At 36.0% G+C, this 17,747-nt stretch overlaps 1 protein-coding gene across 1 annotated transcript in view; it reads left to right on the forward strand.

Moving 5' to 3' along the window:
• The first annotated feature begins 249 nt into the window (after window positions 1-249).
• TFEC (transcription factor EC) overlaps window positions 250-17,747 on the forward strand; it is a 132,846-nt gene continuing 115,348 nt past the window's right edge. Inside the window, 2 exon segments of the mRNA XM_032483645.1 lie at window positions 250-387; window positions 390-472. Coding sequence (XP_032339536.1) covers window positions 279-387; window positions 390-472 — 192 coding nt within the window. The 5' untranslated portion in view covers window positions 250-278.

Here is a 17,747-nt window from a genome sequence, read left to right on the forward strand (position 1 = left end):
CCAAACACAATTGTTAGCTGAATGCCAACTGTTTCTTCTCATCTTTTTTTTTTTTAAACTTGAAACATTAAGAACTGTATCTTTATGGGTGAATCATAGCCATTAAAGAATGAGTTTGTTTTCCTATTTCAGATGCTTCCTCTATCATTTACTAGATTTATTTTACAACATGTAATCTCAAGTGATAAAAGAAAATAATTCTTTGCAAGTTTTTTGCAGAGGTCCTTTTTTTTTTTTTTTTTTAAATCCATCAATAGTGAAAAGAAAAGAAGAAAAATATGTTACAAGCTTTAACTGGACTCCAATTTCACCTGAAAGGACAATTAGAAAAGGAGAGGAGGCTTCAACTTAGCCAGGAAGCCAGGGCCCAGCACACACAGTTTCATATGAATATTCATACAAACCAATGTTTCAGAGACTTTTCCCAGTAAGACCAGAAATTTCTTCAAGTCAATTACCATCTTTTTCCAAGGTATATGTCTGTGTGTGTGTGTGTGTGGATATATATATATCTCCATAATTTCTAAGTAAATATAGTAGGTAATCATCTACTATTTAATTCTTACATTTTAATTATACTCAAAAGTTGAAGAGAAAATAAGGATAAAAATCCAGAGTGTCCTCTCAATTCCCAACACGTGATTCATTAAATAGCATGTAAATATTAGAGCAACAAAGCATCCTATTATCATTATAGTCGACACCATCATTAAGATACAAATACAACTTGATATGTCGGAGCATTTTGTACTCCCCGAGAAGTTTTATATCATCTCATTTGACTATCTGAACCAATCAGTGAGGTGTGCCATAGGAGTAGGAAGATTATTAAGAATGATAAGCTTTCTAAAGACATTCCAAGTCTTTAATACACAAGTAAGGGCTGTAGTGTATAGAAAGGCTGACGTTTTTGAGTTAGAATTCTGGGTCTCTATTGCTGACTCTGATTTGGGGCCTTTTAAAGCTTTGCTTTGTTGAGTTGTTCAATGTGAGAGAGAATAATTATGTCAAAAAGTAGTTAGATTGGAGATTGCTTTTTGCAAAGGGTCTATCTGAGTGTACAAAGGTAGCAAATGTATTTTAGATGGGATTTTTGCACTGGAGTAGGAGGTTAGAGTATCTAACTTTGAAGACCAATACAGTGAGTATATGACCCTAAGGCTAGTGGTTTATTTAAGGGAACACGTGAGTAAATGATAGAGAAAAGATAGGAATAAATTTCTTCTCACTCCCAGTAAACTTCTGGAGTTCAGTTTAATTTACTATTTCTAGCAGCTACTTCTGACCAAGTTCCTGAGCTATAATTATAGGGTACAGATATGATAAAGAGAGACCTTGCTATGTAGGTTTTATAATGTAGAAGGGTAAATGAATAAATACAATGAAAGAAAGACTCTGAACCATAGGTGTGTTGCCGAGTAATTGTACATGGGTTTGATGAAGTCATGGAAGCCTTTATTATTCTGGAGGCATTTGAGTTGAGCCTAAAATTACTGCTACACCAATTCTCCAGGACTAGCTATATCAGTCATATTTAGTCATGTCTGAGTTCTATAATCTTTGTCTTTTCAGGGTCATCATCATCATTATCCTCATATCCTTATTATCAGAAATATAAATTTTTAGCCCTTGTTAAGAAGTGCCATGGAAAGCCATCACACTAATACATTGCAACATTATTTTTAATTTTTCAATAATCTAGTAGAGTAACTGTAAGCCCCATTTTCCAGATAATAAACTGAGATTCAGAGATTTTAAGAAATTAGCTCAAAATTGCACAATTAGCAAAAATGTTATTGTTCTATGCCATCACAATGTTAGCAGTTATCATTTATCCATCTGGTTGGGGTTTACCACTTTCTCATTAGCTTTGTTAGTGAGGACTCGGTTGATTTCCAGTAAGAACAACCCACTTGGAAGTAGATTAAGTCACAAAGAGAATTTCTTGACTCCTATTACTAGGAAGGATAGCTGATATCAGGGGTGACTGGAACCAGGACTTCGAATACCATTAGGAAGTGTCTATTTCTTTGCATATTGTCTTTGTTTTTAGACCAGCAACTCCTTGCAGCACACTGCGTGGGCTTCATTCCCTCAAGGCTCACATCCTTACAACCTGTCACCCAGGAAAACAGGAGCTTATGTTATTCAGCTCCAGTATGAAAAATTCCAGATTTCCTAGGATCACATTTCCAGCCCTTAGCCTGGTCATTAAGGTGATAGTGGTGCTATGATAGTGTTTATTGGTCAGGTATTCACTTTTGTGGCTGTAGGGAGAGATAGAAGAAATAGTATGTAATTAGAATGGCAGAGGGGATGCTTTACAAACATGGTTCCAGAAATTAGTATAGCCAGGCAGCCATCCCAGTTTGTGGCTCATTAACACAGGCCATCATGGTACCTGTTCTTGTTGCCTTAGTTAATTCTCTACCAGTTAACACTCTGATTGATTATATTTGTTAAATCACATCTGCAGGGTAGAGGGGCTTTGTCTAATTTTGCCCATTAAGCTAAAGTCATAAATGGAAAATAGAGCAAAATCCCTCTTGTTCATGTTTCTTCTTCCCTCTAATGGGGTCTTTGTCCTTTTGGAAACTCTCTACTCCATACACAAAGATGGTTTTTTCCCAGAACAGGGAATTAGGACTTTCATATCTATTGTCTTGTCTCCCTTTGACCTCTTTCTATAAATATTTTTTGGTGGAAACATATTACTTCTTCTTGGTCTGCCAAGAACTTCCCACATCTTCATTTCTCCAGGGTTGTCATTTGTCTTTACTTTTCTCTGGAGTCATAGGGCAGGAGGTCTGCAGGGAAAGGAGTTGGAATACAGAAAAGGAGAAATCCACAAGAGGTATATATCAAGGATGTTAACTCAGATACTGAGGTAAAACTTAGAGAACAAGAGAGAAGAGTAAAAGACCAAAAATCGAATCACAGAATCAGTTGCTCAATCTTCCATGCTTAGACCCCACTTTCTAGTTGTACTTTGAGTATTTGAAATTTGTTAAATAACCTGTAGGATTTGGTCATTTTCTCCAGACACAAATTTCATTTACATTTACGCTGAACAAACTTTTGAAGCTGTCTATTTCAAAAACCTTTTAAAACCTTTGCTTTTTTCAAAAAGAAAACCCAAGCTTAAAAAAGAAATTATGTCAAGTGGCCTGTATATTATACCTAACATACTTTAAAAGCCCCTTTGTCTCTAGTGTTGATAAAAGGAATAGAAATTATAGAAGCTGTAGAGCTGAAAAACATAAAGTGAGAACTATTATACACTGTCTATAAAAAGGTGTTTTAATCAGAGTGAGGACATTTTTTCCAAGAAGTTCCCTTTTGTTATAAATATGAGAATGCATGGTTGGCCCTGAGCAAATGTTACTACTATCTGATAATGAATAATGGATGAACTGAAATGGTAGCTGTGGTTTAAGGTAAGTTCATCCAAATTATGACCAACTTCATAATCAAGAAGACTAAAGGCATCTAATCCCCATTGTGTTGTCTGAATACTTATTATACACTTGAGACTAGTAGTGTCTAACACCCTGTGAAATGTCTTTATAGCTCAAAAGCTTACTAATGGAGGCAAATGGCTCACTGAAGCCAAAGGGGACAAGAGTGGGAGTCACCTATTCCCTTAGAGACCTCGAGTATAAGACAGTCTGGCACTGTGATTCTTATTAATCAATAACCTGCTTTTCAGGGCCTGTCTTGATTTTAAGTAATGAAGCAGAGAGAATTACATAACCTTTTGGGTAATATATTGTGGCATCCATGGTAGTTATATTATTAATGTTCTTCTTCACTATGATTGGTCTATAATTTTAGCCTAATTTCCTTTTACTTATCTTGAAACATGGAAAATTGGTCACCTTTCACTTTATAATCTCCCTCCATAAATGTGAAGACTGTTGTCCATTTTCAACTTTTCCTTGTATGTCTTTTTTTTGAGGCTTTGAATAAATTACGATGACTTCAAATCATTATGACTTCAAATTTCAAGAAATCTTCAAATTTCTCATAGCTACTTGAAAATGCATCATAGGGATTAACCAAAAAAAAAATTCATTAGAGTTTTAAAATAGTATATACTCAACCTGTAACTTTGTTTTGCTAATTTTTAGTGTCAACACAGCTATCATCATTTTAAATTATGTTTTAAATGTGTAAGCCCAGATATATAGATGCTAATTATTTCTAGTAGCTTCTACTAGATAAATCATGGTGTCTAGATGTGGTAACTAACCCTGTGGGTGAAATCTCAAACACGAATAATTGAGAAAAGTAGGAATAGTATACATTTCCATTCCAAATTCCATTCCAGATATCACTTAATGCTTGTTAATAACTTACAATATATTCATTATTGTTCCCCACCCCCAACCCCAAGGTTTTTTCTGGAGTCAATGCTATTTTAAAAGTAAAAATTCCTTTGCTGGTTCTTGTGAACAAAACCAAGAGGAGGACTCTCTTTCTCCAACCAATTATTTAGTCAATCAGGTCTGCTATTGAGGCAAATAGTTTAAATACTTTTAAAACTTTGATCCTTGAATTGTGAAAACTACAAATATGTTAAACTTATTTAAAATGGTTACTTTCTGATTCTACCTTCATCTTCTTTTCTTCCATTACAGTTGGAACATATTGCAATTGCCTTCTTTCTTCACTGTTATTAACTTTTCCCCTTTTATCAGAAAAAGGATCTTGCTTTCTTTGATTCTCTTATTGATATTTTAAAAGAACCTTTTTCCCTCTCTTGCTGTCTCTCTCAGGCAAGTCCCATCTCAATTGTACTTTGTCATTCATTGTCAGTCTTTGTGTCCCTCCTCTTATCCCAGCCTAGTTTTTTCCTTTTTCATTTTTGGGGGGGAAGGGTGGAAGTAGGGGGCACTGGTGTTGGGAGTCTCATATCAATTTCAGGCCTTAAGCAAAAAGCATTCATTTCAAATGGAAATTGCAGTTTATATTAAAAAGGCAAGGTTTCTTTGTTTCAATAAAATGGAGCCTTATGTAACACATATTCATCCAAAGAAATTTTAGAATAGAACTTCTAAATAACTAATAACTGGAAATTTCTGATCTTGGGCTTTAGTTGCTGAAGATAAGGAAAGACATGTGCTTCAGTACCCCCATCTGGCTTTTACACATGCATTTCAGACTCAGTATGCTCTTGCTCTTTCTTTTATCTATGCCCATCTGCTTGTATAGTGTGTTCCCACCCTAACATATTTTCAGACCCTTGCCATAGGGCAGAAGTGCCAAGCAATTATTTGTTGAGATAGATAGCCCACATAATACTGTAAGTGACATCTGTTCTGTAGGAAATCCCTCCCTTGTGGCAGCAATGTCATATTGGGAGCTCATAGGAATATCGGAATTGACATACAGGAACAATTGACTGTTTCATCTTATCCTGATTTCTCACTCAGAAAGCATCCAATACCAGATGCTTTAGAGGGCCATGTAACCCCCTGACTCTTTCTCTCGTTCTCTCTACACCTATGGTAATTGGCAATACTACACTATGGGGAAAATTTCTTCCTGACCCCAGCTGGTAACAAAATTATGCCCTAAAGCATGAAGACTGGCATATTTTAAAGTTTATTGTAGCTAAGATGGTAAAAAATGAGATGTTTTTCATATTAATGTGCTTACTAGATTGACCTAAATAATAGCTTGAATAATAATTCCATAAATTAGTCTTAATAACATTATTTGGCAAAATTACAATGACAGATGAACATTTTAATTTTTTTTTGTGTTGATCCCCATGTTTGGTAATTGGTTCTTCTTCTTTACGCCATTTCAAAAGATGATTTGAAAAAGTCTGCAGTCCAAAATGGTTCAATACTTGAATCTTTGTATAAAGGTATAACTAGTAAAATTTTTATTAATTGGTTTTGAGTAAACTCTAAAGTTACTGATTTTTAGCCATTTGATGTTCAGAAGGCAGGCAGAACTTGAAGCCAAAATCATTATTGTCAAATTAAAAATACATTGTAAGGTAGGTTCTGAATAAATTCACACAATTCAATTTCCCAAGCCATCTACATTGATGCTGTTACTTTCTTCAGTGACTCTCAGAACACCACGACCAACTTCAGATTCAAAAATTAGAAGGTATAATTATGAAAGGCTTTCAAAATTAGAGTTGAAATGAAAGTACTCAATTACATAATTGAATCAACCTATTTATTTAAGTTCATGTTTAAGTAGGATTTAAATATTTAGTAATAATAAGCTGTATCTGTTAATGTGTTGTGGCAATGCTTACAACTATGAAAATTAGTGACCTAAAACAACTATTTTACCTCGTTACGATTCTCTGGGTCAACAATATGGGCAGTTTATTTTAGTGGTTCCTTTGCTGCTCATTCTGCATATTATCTGGTGACTATCCTCACTCAAAAGTTTGGTTGTTGGTTATCTACTGGACCATTTGTCTCTAGTAGGATAACTCAGCTTCTTCATTCGTAGCAGGGTTTTAAAAGCAGGAAGAAACGGGAACAATCTTAATGTGAAAATTATTTTAAACTTCTGTTCTGCATGATATCTCATTGGTCAAGCCAATATGATTAAGCCCAGAGTCAATGTGGGGAAAAACTATGCAATGGAGTCCATAGAAAGAAGTGTGATGTTTTTGAGCGCTCTAACTATAATAATCTATCACGTATTGCTATCCAGGATTATCAGTTGTCAAAATCTTACCTTCCTGATTACTAAATACAGTATAGCCATTACTAGAATATTGTGCAGGGAAATATGCAAGGGAACTGCGTAAATGATGTAAAGATCAGTGAAACTAATTCCTTACTTCATCTATCCTCTTTCTATTACATTTTAGATATAAGTCATTTGTCAGATATGCAATTTGCAAATATTTTCTCTGAGGCCATAGTTTTTCTTTTTACCTTTTTAATGAGATCTTTCACAGAGCAAAAAAAAAAAAAAAAAAACTTTAATAAAATCCAGTTTATCAATTATTTCTTTTATGGGTTGTGTTTTGGTATTATCTGTAAGAACCCTTTTTATACATTGCTAGAATCAGTATGGTGAAGATTTTTGCATTTAAGTCCATGAAAGATATTTATCTGTAGTTTCCTTCCTTTCCTTCTCTCCTCCTTCCCTTCCTCTCCTCTCTCCCTCTCTTTCTTTCTTGTTTTTGTCTGACTTGAGTATTAGGATAATACTGACCTCATAAAAAAAGTTGGAAAATGTTGATTTCTGTTATTACCCGGAAGAGATTATGTAGAGTTGGTGCCAATTCTTATTTAATGTTTGGCAGATTCCTCAGTTGAAGCCACCTGGGCTTAGAGATAATTTTTTGTAAGTTTTTAATTTACAGATTTGATTTCTTTAACAGTTATAGGGTATATAATTGAAATCTTCAATTAAAACTGAGTATTTCTCTACTTTTCCTTTCAGTTCTATTGGTTCCTGTTTCATGTATTATGATGCTCTGTTGCTTGGTCCATACACACTGTAGGATCATTATGTCTTCTTGGTATATTGACCTTTTCATTATTATGTAATATCCTTCTTTGTTGGTAAGAGTGTTTTTGCTCGGAAGTCTACTCTACATGACATTAATAGAGCTATTCTTGCTTTTTTAAAAAATTAAAATTTGCGTAGTATATCTTTTTTCTATCCTTTCCATCTGCCTATATCATTATGTTTGAAGGAAGTTTCCTGTAGTCATCATATAATTTAATCATTTTTATTCAGCCTACTAATTTCTGTCATTTAATTAACATATTTAGAACAATTATAATTAATGCAATTATTGATATATTAGGGGTTAAGTCTTCTATTTTATGATTTGTTTTCTATTTGTTTCCTCTGTTTATCATTTTCTGTTTCCTTTTCTTTTCTCTTCTGTGGATTACTAGAATGTTTTTAAGTTTCATTCTCTTTATTTATGATTTTTTTGAGCATATGTTATTTTATAGTTTTTTTAGTGGTGGCTCTAGTTATTAAAATATACGTATGTCTACCATCACAATCTACATACATCACAGTCTACTAGTATTAACATTTTACAACTTCTGAGTAAAGTATAGAAAACTGACTTCCATTTAGATCTGTTTACTGCCCACTTTTAAAATAAAATTTTCTTAATTAGTTTTTCTACATACTTAGAGCACACACCAAATGGTATTTTAACTTTCATTTAAACCATCAAATGTGATTTTTAAAATTCATGAAGAAAGAACTCATAAAACTCAACAATGAAAAACAAAGACCCAATTTAAAACTGGGCAAAAATTCTGAACAGGGACCTCACCAAAGAAGATATACGAATGTCAGTTAATCATATGAAAAGATGCTCAATAGCATATATAATTAGGAAATTTCAGATTAAAACAACGAGATACCGCTACATACCTATTAGAATGGCCAAAATCTAAAACACTGACAGTACCAAATAGTGATGAGGATGTGGAGCAACAGGAATTCTTACTAATTTCTGGTGGGAATGCAAGATGGTTCAGCTCTTTTGGAAGACAGTTAGGTGCTTTTTTTAAATTAAATATCCTCTCAGATTTTCTACAGTTATATCATCTGAACAAAGTTTTATTTCTTCCTTTCGAATCTGTATATTTTAATTTTCTTTTCTTGTCTTATTGTATTTGCTAGGGGTTCTACGAGGATGCTGTAAAGCACTTGTAAAAGGGGACATCCTTTGTTTGTTCTTCATCTTAGTGAGAAAGGTTCAAGTTTCTCACCATTAAGTATGGTGTTAGCTGTAGGTTCTTTGTACATGTTCTTCATCAAGTTGAGGAAATTTCTCTTTATTCCTAGTTTGCTGAAAGTTGTTTTTTTTTTTTTTTTGTAATGAATGGGTTTTGCATTTCATCAAGTGCTTTTTTGCATCCATTAATATGATGATGTGATTTTTCTTCTTTAGCTTAAAGTGATGAATTATATTAACTAATATTCAGATGTTGAACCAGCCTTGAATAACTGGGTTAAATCCCACTTTGTCATGGTATATAATTATTTTTATGCATTGTTGGATTCAATTTGCTAATACTTTGTTGAATAAGTTTTCATCTATGTTCATAAGGGATATTTGTATGTAGTTTTCTTTTCTTGTATTGTCTTTGGGTAATGGTGGCCTAATATAATGAGTTAGGAAATAGTCTTTCTGTTTCTGTATTCTGGGAGAGATTGTAGAGAATTGGTATAATTTCTTCCTTAAATATTTGGTAGAATTCACTAACGAGCCCATCTGGGCCTAGTGCTTTCTGTTTTGGAAGGTTATTCATTATTGATTCAATTTATTTAATAGATGTAGGTCTATTTAGATCATGTGAGTTTTGGAAAATAATGTCTTTCAAGAAGTTGGTCAATTTAATCTAGGTTACCAAATTTGTGAGCACCTAGTTGGTTATAATATTCCTTTATTAACTTTTTAACATCCATCAGAACTTTATGATGTCCCTATTTCATTTCTGATATTGGTAACCTGTATCTTTCTCTTTTTTTTTTTTTTTTTTGAGTTATAGTCATTTTACAATGTTGCATCAAATTCCAGTGTAGAGAACAATTTTTCAGTTATACATGAACATACATATATTCATGGCCACATTTTTTTTCGCTGTGAGCTACCACAAGATCTTGTATATATTTCCCTGTACTATACCGTGTAATCTTATTTATCTATTCTGCATATGCCTGTCAGTATCTACAAATTTTGAAATCCCTGTCTGTCCCTTCCCACACCCTGCCCCCTTGGTAACCACAAGTTTGTATTCTATGTCTATGAGTCTGTTTCTGTTTTGTATTTATGTTTTTTTTTTTTTCTGACTCCACATATGAGCGATCTCATATGGTATTTTTCTTTCCCTTTCTGGCTTACTTCACTTAAAATGACATTCTCCAGGGATATCCATGTTGCTGCAAATGGCATTATGTTGTCAGTTTTTATGGCTGAATAGTATTCCATTGTATAAATATACCACCTCTTCTTTATCCAGTCATCTGTTGATAGACATTTAGGCTGTTTCCATGTCTTGGCTATTGTAAATAGTGCTGCTATGAACATTGGGATGCAGGTGTCTTTTTGAAGTAGGGTTCCTTCTGGATATATGCCCAGGAGCAGGATTCCAGGGTCATATGGTAAGTCTATTCCTAGTCTTTTGAGGAATCTCCATACTGTTTTCTACAGTGGCTGCACCAAACTACATTCCCACCAGCAGTGTAGGAGGGTTCCCTTTTCTCCACAGCCTCTCCAGCATTTGTCATTTGTGGATTTTTGAATGATGGCCATTCTGACTGGTGTGAAGTGATACCTCATTGTAGTTTTGATTTGCATTTCTCAGATAATTAGTGATATTGAGCATTTTTTCATGTGTCTATTGATCATTTATATTTCTTTCTTGGAGAATTGCTTTTTTAGGTCTTCTGCCCATTTTTGGATTGGGTTGTTTGTTTTTTTCTTATTAAGTCATATGAGCTGCTTATATATTCTGGAGATCAAGCCTTCATCAATTTCTTCATTTGCAAAAATTTTCTCCCATTCCATAGGTTGTCATTTTGTTTTACTTATAGTTTCCTTTGCTGTACAGAAGCTTGTAAGTTTCATTAGGTCCCATTTGTTTATTCTTGCTTTTATTTTTATTGCTTGGGTAGACTGCCCTAGGAGAACATTTTTGAGATGTATATGAGATATGTTTTGCCTATGTTTTCTTCTAGGAGGTTTATTGTATCTTGTCTTGAATTGTTCTAGTTCTGTGAAATGTGTCCTGGGTAATTTGATAGGGATTGCATTAAATCTGTAGATTGCCTTGGGTAATATGACCATTTTAACAATATTGATTCTTCCAATCCAGGAGCATGGGATATCTTTCCATTTTTTTAAGTCTTCTTTAATTTCCTTAATCAATGTTTTATAGTTCTCCATGTATAAGTCTTTCACCTCCTTGGTCAGATTTATTCCTAGATATTTTATTACTTTGGGTGCTATTTTAAAGGGGATTGTTTCTTTACTTTCTTTTCCTGTTGACTCATCATTACTGTAAAGAAATGCAACTGACTTTTGTACGTTAATTGTGTAACCGACTATGTTGCTGAATTCTTCGATTAGTTCTAGTAGTTTTTGTGTGGACATTTTAGGGTTTTCTATATATAGTATCATGTCATCTGCATATAGTGACACTTTTACCTCTTCTTTTCCAATTTGGATCCCTTTTATTTCTCTCTCTTGCCTGATTGCTGTGGCTAGGACTTCCAAGACTATGTTGAATAAGAGTGGTGATAGCAGGCAGCCTTGTCTTGTCCAAGATTTTAGTGGGAAGGTTTTGAGTTTTTCACTGCTGAGCACTATGCTGGCTGTAAGTTTGTCATATATAGGTGTGTTCCCTCTATACCCACTTTGGTGAGAGTTTTTATCATAAATGGCTGTTGAATTTTATCAAATGCTTTTTCTGCATCGATTGAGATGATCATGTGGTTTTTGTCCTTTCTCTTGTTGATGTGATGTATTACATTGATTTGCGTATGTTGAACCATGCTTGTGTCCCTGGGATGAACCCTCATGATGTATAATCTTTTTTATGTGTTGTTGGATTCTATTTGCTAATATTTTGGTGAGGATTTTGGCATCTATGTTCATCAGTGATATTGGCCTATAATTCTCTTTTTTTGGTAGTGTCTTTGCCTGGTTTTGGTATCAGGGTGATGGTGGCTTCATTGAATGAGTTTGGGAGTATTCCCTCCTTTTCAGTCTTCTGGAAGAGTTTGAGAAGGACTGGTATGAGTTCTTCTTTGTATGTCTGGTAGAATTCCCCGGTGAAGCTGTCTGGTCCTGGACTTTTATTTGTAGGGAGGTTTTTTATTGCTAATTCGATTTCATTTCTAGTGATTGGTTTATTCAAGCGGTCAGTTTCTTCTTGATGCAGTATTGGTGGACAGTATGTTTCCAGAAACTTGTCCATCTCCTCTAGGTTATCCAGTTTGGTTCCATATAGTTTTTCATAATATTCTCGTACGATATTTTGTATTTCTATCTTATTTGTTGTAATTTCTCCATTCTCCTTTCTTATTTTGCTACTTTGTGTTCTCTCTTTTTTCTTCTTTGTGAGTTTGGCCAGAGGTTTGTCAATTTTATTTACTTTTTCAAAAAACCAGCTTTTGGTTTGAGAGATTTTTTTTCTATGGTCTTTTTAACCTGTATTTTATTTATTTCCTCCCTAATCTTTATAATCTCCTTCCTTCTGCTGCCTTTTGGGGATTTTTGTTCTTCTTTTTCTTGTTCATTCAGCTGGTGGGTTAAATTGTTTATTTGAGATTGTTCTTCTTTTATGAGGAAGGCCTGTTTCGCTATAAACTTCCCTGTTAGCACTGCCTTTGCTGTGTCCCATAAATTTTGTGTGGTTGTGCTTTCATTTTCATTTGTCTCAAGGTATTTTTTAATTTCAGCTTTGATTTCCTCATTGACCCATTGGTTTTTTAATAACATATTGTTTAATCTCCATGCCTTCCTTTTGTTCTCCTTTGTTTCTCTGTTGTTGATTTCTAGTTTCACGGCATTGTGGTCAGTAAAGATGCTTGAGATAATTTCTATCTTCTTAAAATTGCTGAGGTTTCTTTTGTGCCCAAGTACATGATCAATCCTGGAAAATGTTCCATGTGCACTTGAAAAGAATGAATATCCTATTTTGGGGGGGGGGGTGTAATGCTCTGAAAATATCCACCAAATCTAATTTTTCTATTGTATTATTTAATTTCTCTGTTGCCTTATTTATTTTCTGTCTGGAAGATCTGTCTAGTGATGTTAATGCAGTGTTAAAATCTCCAACAATGATTGTATTCTCATCAGTTTCCCCCTTTATCTCTGTTAGTCATTGTTTTATGTACTTAGGTGCTCCTATATTGGGTGCATATATATTAACGAGTGTAATATCACTCCTTTAATCATTATAAAATGTCCTATTTTATCTTTCTTTATGGCCTTTGTTTTAAAGTCTATTTTGTCTGAAATCAGTACTGCAACACCTGCTTTTTTGGCTTTTCCATTTGCATGGAATATCCTTTTCCATCCTTTCACTCTCAATCTATATGTGTCCTTCTCCCTAAAGTGGGTCTCTTGTATGCAGCATATTGAAGGTTCTTGCTTTATTATCCAGTCTGCCACTCTGTGTCTTTTGACTGGAGCATTTAGTCCATTAACATTTACAGTAATTAATGATAGATGTGTATTTATTGCCATTTTGAACTTACCTTTGCAGTTGATTTGGTATTTCCTCTTTGTTCCTTTCTTCTTCCTTTTATGGTTTGGTAATTTTCCTTTGTGTTATCATGGATTTTATTTATTTTTTGTGACTCCCTTGTAAGTTTTTGGCTTGTGGTTACCCTTTTTTGTAAGTCTATTGGCCCATTACTGTAACTGTTTTTATTAAACTGATAGTAACATTATCTCAAACCCATCCTACCAAGAAGAAAAAATTTTAAAAAGAAAGAAAAAAAAATTCTGTATTTTCCTGCCTCCCTCTCCCACTCTCAATGATTTGTATGTCTTCTTTTATAATTTCATGTTTATTTTATTTGTAATTCATGAGTTATCACCTTTCCAGTTGTGAGTTTCTCATTTCTGTAGCATCCTGCTGCTTTTCTATTTAGAGTAGACCTTCCAGTATTTCTTTTAGCATGGGTTTAGTGTTGCTAAACTCTTGTAGCTTTTCTTGTCTGTGAAATTCTTTCTCTCTCCTTCTATCCTAAAGGATAGCCTTGCTGGATAAAGTATCTTAGGCTGCATCCTTTTTTAATTCAGGACTTTGAATATATCTTGCCACTCCCTTCTGGCCTGTAGTGTTTGTGTAGAGAAATCAGCCAAGAGCTTTATGGGGGTTCCCTTGTAACTCACTCTTTGCTTTTCTCTTGCTGCCTTTAGGATCATTTCTTTATCCTTGACTCTGGCCATCTTGATTATGATGTCTTGGTGTGGGTCTACTTGGGTTCTTCCTGTTTGGGACCCTCTGAGCTTCCTGTACTTGGATATCTGATTCCTTCTTTAAGTTTGGGAAGTTTTCAGGCATGATTTCTTCAAAAACCTTTTCAATCCCCTTGGATCTTTCTTCCCCTTCTGGGACCCCTATTATGCGAAGATTGGCACGCTTTATATTATCCTATAGGTCCCTTGTGCTATTTTCATTTGTTTTTATTTGTTTATCTTGTAGCTCTTCTGTTTGGGTGCTTTCTATTGTCCTGTCTTCTAGGTCACTAATTTGTTCCTCTGCATTATCTAGTTGGCTTTGCACAGCCTTTAGATCAGCTCTCATCTCAACCAATGAGTTTACCAATTCTACTTGGTTTTTCTTTATAGCTTCAATTTCATTTATGACATATTTTGTATCTCTAAACTATCTCTTTTAGTTCCTTCAGTACTTTGATCACTCCTTTTTTGAAATCTTGATCTAGTAGGCTATCGATGTCTATTTCATTGATCGTTCTTTCAGGGGATTTCTCTTGTTCTTTTAAGTGGGAATGGTTTCTCTGCTTCTTCATCTTGCTCATACCTCTCTGGCACTGTGGTTTATGGAGTATCAGTTATCTATTCTGTAATATAACTACTTTAACAGAAAAATTTAAAAAGGAATTAAAACTAGAAGCATATACAATTGTTTAGAAAGTAGAAATTAAAAAGGTAATAGAAAATAGAACAAATAAAAAAATAAAAAGATAAAGAGATAATTTTAAGAGAAGGGAGGGGAAAAAAAGCCTGAAAATAGTGCATAGTCAATTATAGAAGAGCAATTTGAATTAGACTAGCATTCAAATTGAGATCTTTTTAAAAACCTTCAAAAAAATAAAGAAAAAAGGAAAAAAGATCAAATAATGACATCTGAAACCCGTTTACAATCAACAACAGGAGATCAAACCCAAAAGAAGTGAAAATGCAATCAAGTGGATTCTCTTTAAAAAACAACAATATAACTACTTTAAGAGAAAAACCCAAAAGGAATCAAAACTTGAAGTACACACAACCGTCCAGAAATTAGAAATCCAAAAAGGTAATAAAAAACAGAACCGCCAAAAAAAAAAAAAGACATGATAAAGAGAGAATTCCGAAGAAGGGGAGGGGAAACAGGCCTGAAAACAGCGTCCAATGAATAACTGAAGAGTAAGTTGAAGCAGAACAGCAATCGGTTTGAGACGTCTCCCAAAAAGCTCCAAAATAGGACAAAAGAGGAAAAAAACACATTTGAAACCTGTGTACAATCAACAACAGGCGATCAAAATCAAGAGAGAGAGAAATGACACGACGTGGATCTTTCAAAATAACAACAATACCATTTTAAAAGAAAAATTCAAAAGGGACCAAAACTGGGAGGATATACAACTGTTTAAAAAGCAAAAATCAAAAAGGAAACAGAAAAGACAACAGGCAAAAACAGATAAAATAAATAAATAAATAAAAAGGGGAGGGGGTGTTCTCCTAGAGACTGTGTGCTCTTAATGAGAAGTCTTTCTGTCTTCACCCTGTTTCGCGAGCTCGGCTTGTTTTTTCCCGAGCTCCGCTTGTTGTTTCCTAAGGGCCCTCCGTTGGCGCCCTCGTCTGTGCTGCTCCAAGTGCCTGTCGGCAAGCTGATCGCGCCCCCTCCCAGCACAGCATTCCTGCCGGAAAAGGCTAGGGGCCACCCGCGGCCTCCCAGCGCCAATAGCTCCGCGCTGCTGCACGCTCCGCCCCAGGTCGGCGCTCCGCAGGCGAGCCCGGGAAGACTGCGGAACAGTCCTGCCCCTGCTCCGTGTCCAAACTCAGCTCCTTGTTTGTTCTGGTGGCACAAACTTTGCGAGGCACAGGGCGGAAGGCTCCTGTCTGATTCGGGCTGCAAACAAGTCGCTGTCTGGCCTCCGAGGCTGCCAAGCCCCCAGGCACGGACTCAGGTTTCGCCCCTGCCCCCATCTGGGTGCCAAGCGCCAGAGGATATGGCGGCTGCGCTTGAGCCCCGCCTCTCCTCTCTGAAAACCTTCCCTGGGTTTTCAGAGATAGGGGTATGCACCCTTCTCCCCAGGGCACATCAGCTGTGCTGTTTCATGAAGGGCCCAAGTTGTTTTGCCCTGTGCACCCACTCATCCACATTGTGTAGCCCCCTGCAGCCCCCCGGGGCTGCCTCAGCGCAGCCATCCCCGTCCTCCGCCCAGCTTGGGCGGCCTGTCCTGGCCCCCACCTCCCGGCTCGGGTCTCGGGCTGGGTGTCGCAGGGACCCTCTGTGCCCGTTCAACCCAGTTCTGTCGGTCAAGGGCTGCTCCGTACAGATCCGAGCCTCAGAAGCTTCCCCCTCAGTCCCGCTGGCCTCTCCTTTGGAGAGGGGGAGACCCACCAAACGAGCGCCAGTCCTCCTTTGCCGCTCCCTCCCCGGACCGGTCCCGCACTGTTTTGCCTTTTCATCTTCCTTTTTTTCCCCCCTTTTTCCTACCAGATTTTTGGCGTCTGTGTCTTTTGAAGAGGACAATGTTCTGTCGGAGTTCCGCAGGTGCTCTGGTTGGCTGAGTGGGTCCGTAGATGTGAGTCTTGGTGTATCTGTGGGAGAGGGTGAGCTCTGTGCGTCCTACTACTCCACCATCTTGGCCTCCTCCCACTATTACAATGTTTTTTTTCTCTCTAACATGTTAAAAATTCTTTTTTAGAATTTACACCTTTCTATTTACATTATCTATCTGTTCTTACGTGCTGTCTTTTCCTACTAAAGCTCTTAGCATATTAATCACAGTTTTTTTTAAAATTCCTAATCTTATAATTCCAACATCCCTGCCATATTTGATTCTGGTTCCCACACTTGTTCAATCTCCTCAAACTGTGTTTTTCACCTTTTTTATATTTTTTTTTCTTGAAAGGTGGACGTGATATATTGCATGAAGGAATCTGCTATATAAAGGTCTTAAGCAATATAATGATAAGTTGTGAGAGTAAGGGAAACATTCTATAGTCTGTGATTAGGTGCTAGTCTTTTGGTGAGCCTAAACCTCTGGACTGTGAACTGCACACCTTCTTAATCCCCACTCCCACATACCCTAGGTGGGACAGGATGGCTAGGTGGGTCTGAAGTTGTATATTTCCTTTTCCCAGTAGGTTAGGATCTGGTAAAATAGTTTCTTCTGAGAGGAGGTCTTGTTAAGCTAAGAATAACAGAATGCTCTCGTATATTTTAAAATGGCTGCTATCCCCTCTCCCTTTGACAGAAGCAGAAGGGAATTTTTCTCTGATTATTCATTGTGAGAACGTGGTAGAGCTCCTAGAGGTAAAACGAATGAAAGTGGGAGGCCACAAATGTCTGGATACCTTAGAGCTTTTAACTCTCAGTGTTGTTCTCACTAGGCTTCCAGCAAGCCATAGGTTCCATGCTACTGGTTCCCAAGGAGGTTTCTGCTTATGGATTTCTGCTTGAGTTAGTGGTGATTCTCTGTCTGTCTCTCCAATTTGAGGGGCAAGAGTTTGCCCCATGACCTCATTTTTATGATGGACCTAAAAAGAATTGATTTTTCAGGTAATTCAGTTTTTTTGCTTGCTTTTAGGATGGAGTGGCTACTTCTAAGCTCTTACATTTGGACCACAAACCAGAAGCCACACACTTTCTTTTATTTTGTCTTTGAAATTGGTATAGTGACATTAGTGAAATGTTTTTCATTTCAATAAAACAGAAGCACTTCACAGGGAAAACAAGTTTTGAGGTGAGCTAAGGCAACAAAGTTTTGAAAATTCAGTGGTTTTATGGTTAAATATTAAACTGCATTTTGAA

Source organism: Camelus ferus, chromosome 7, assembly GCF_009834535.1.
Source record: "Camelus ferus isolate YT-003-E chromosome 7, BCGSAC_Cfer_1.0, whole genome shotgun sequence".
Taxonomy (NCBI): Eukaryota; Metazoa; Chordata; class Mammalia; order Artiodactyla; family Camelidae; genus Camelus; species Camelus ferus.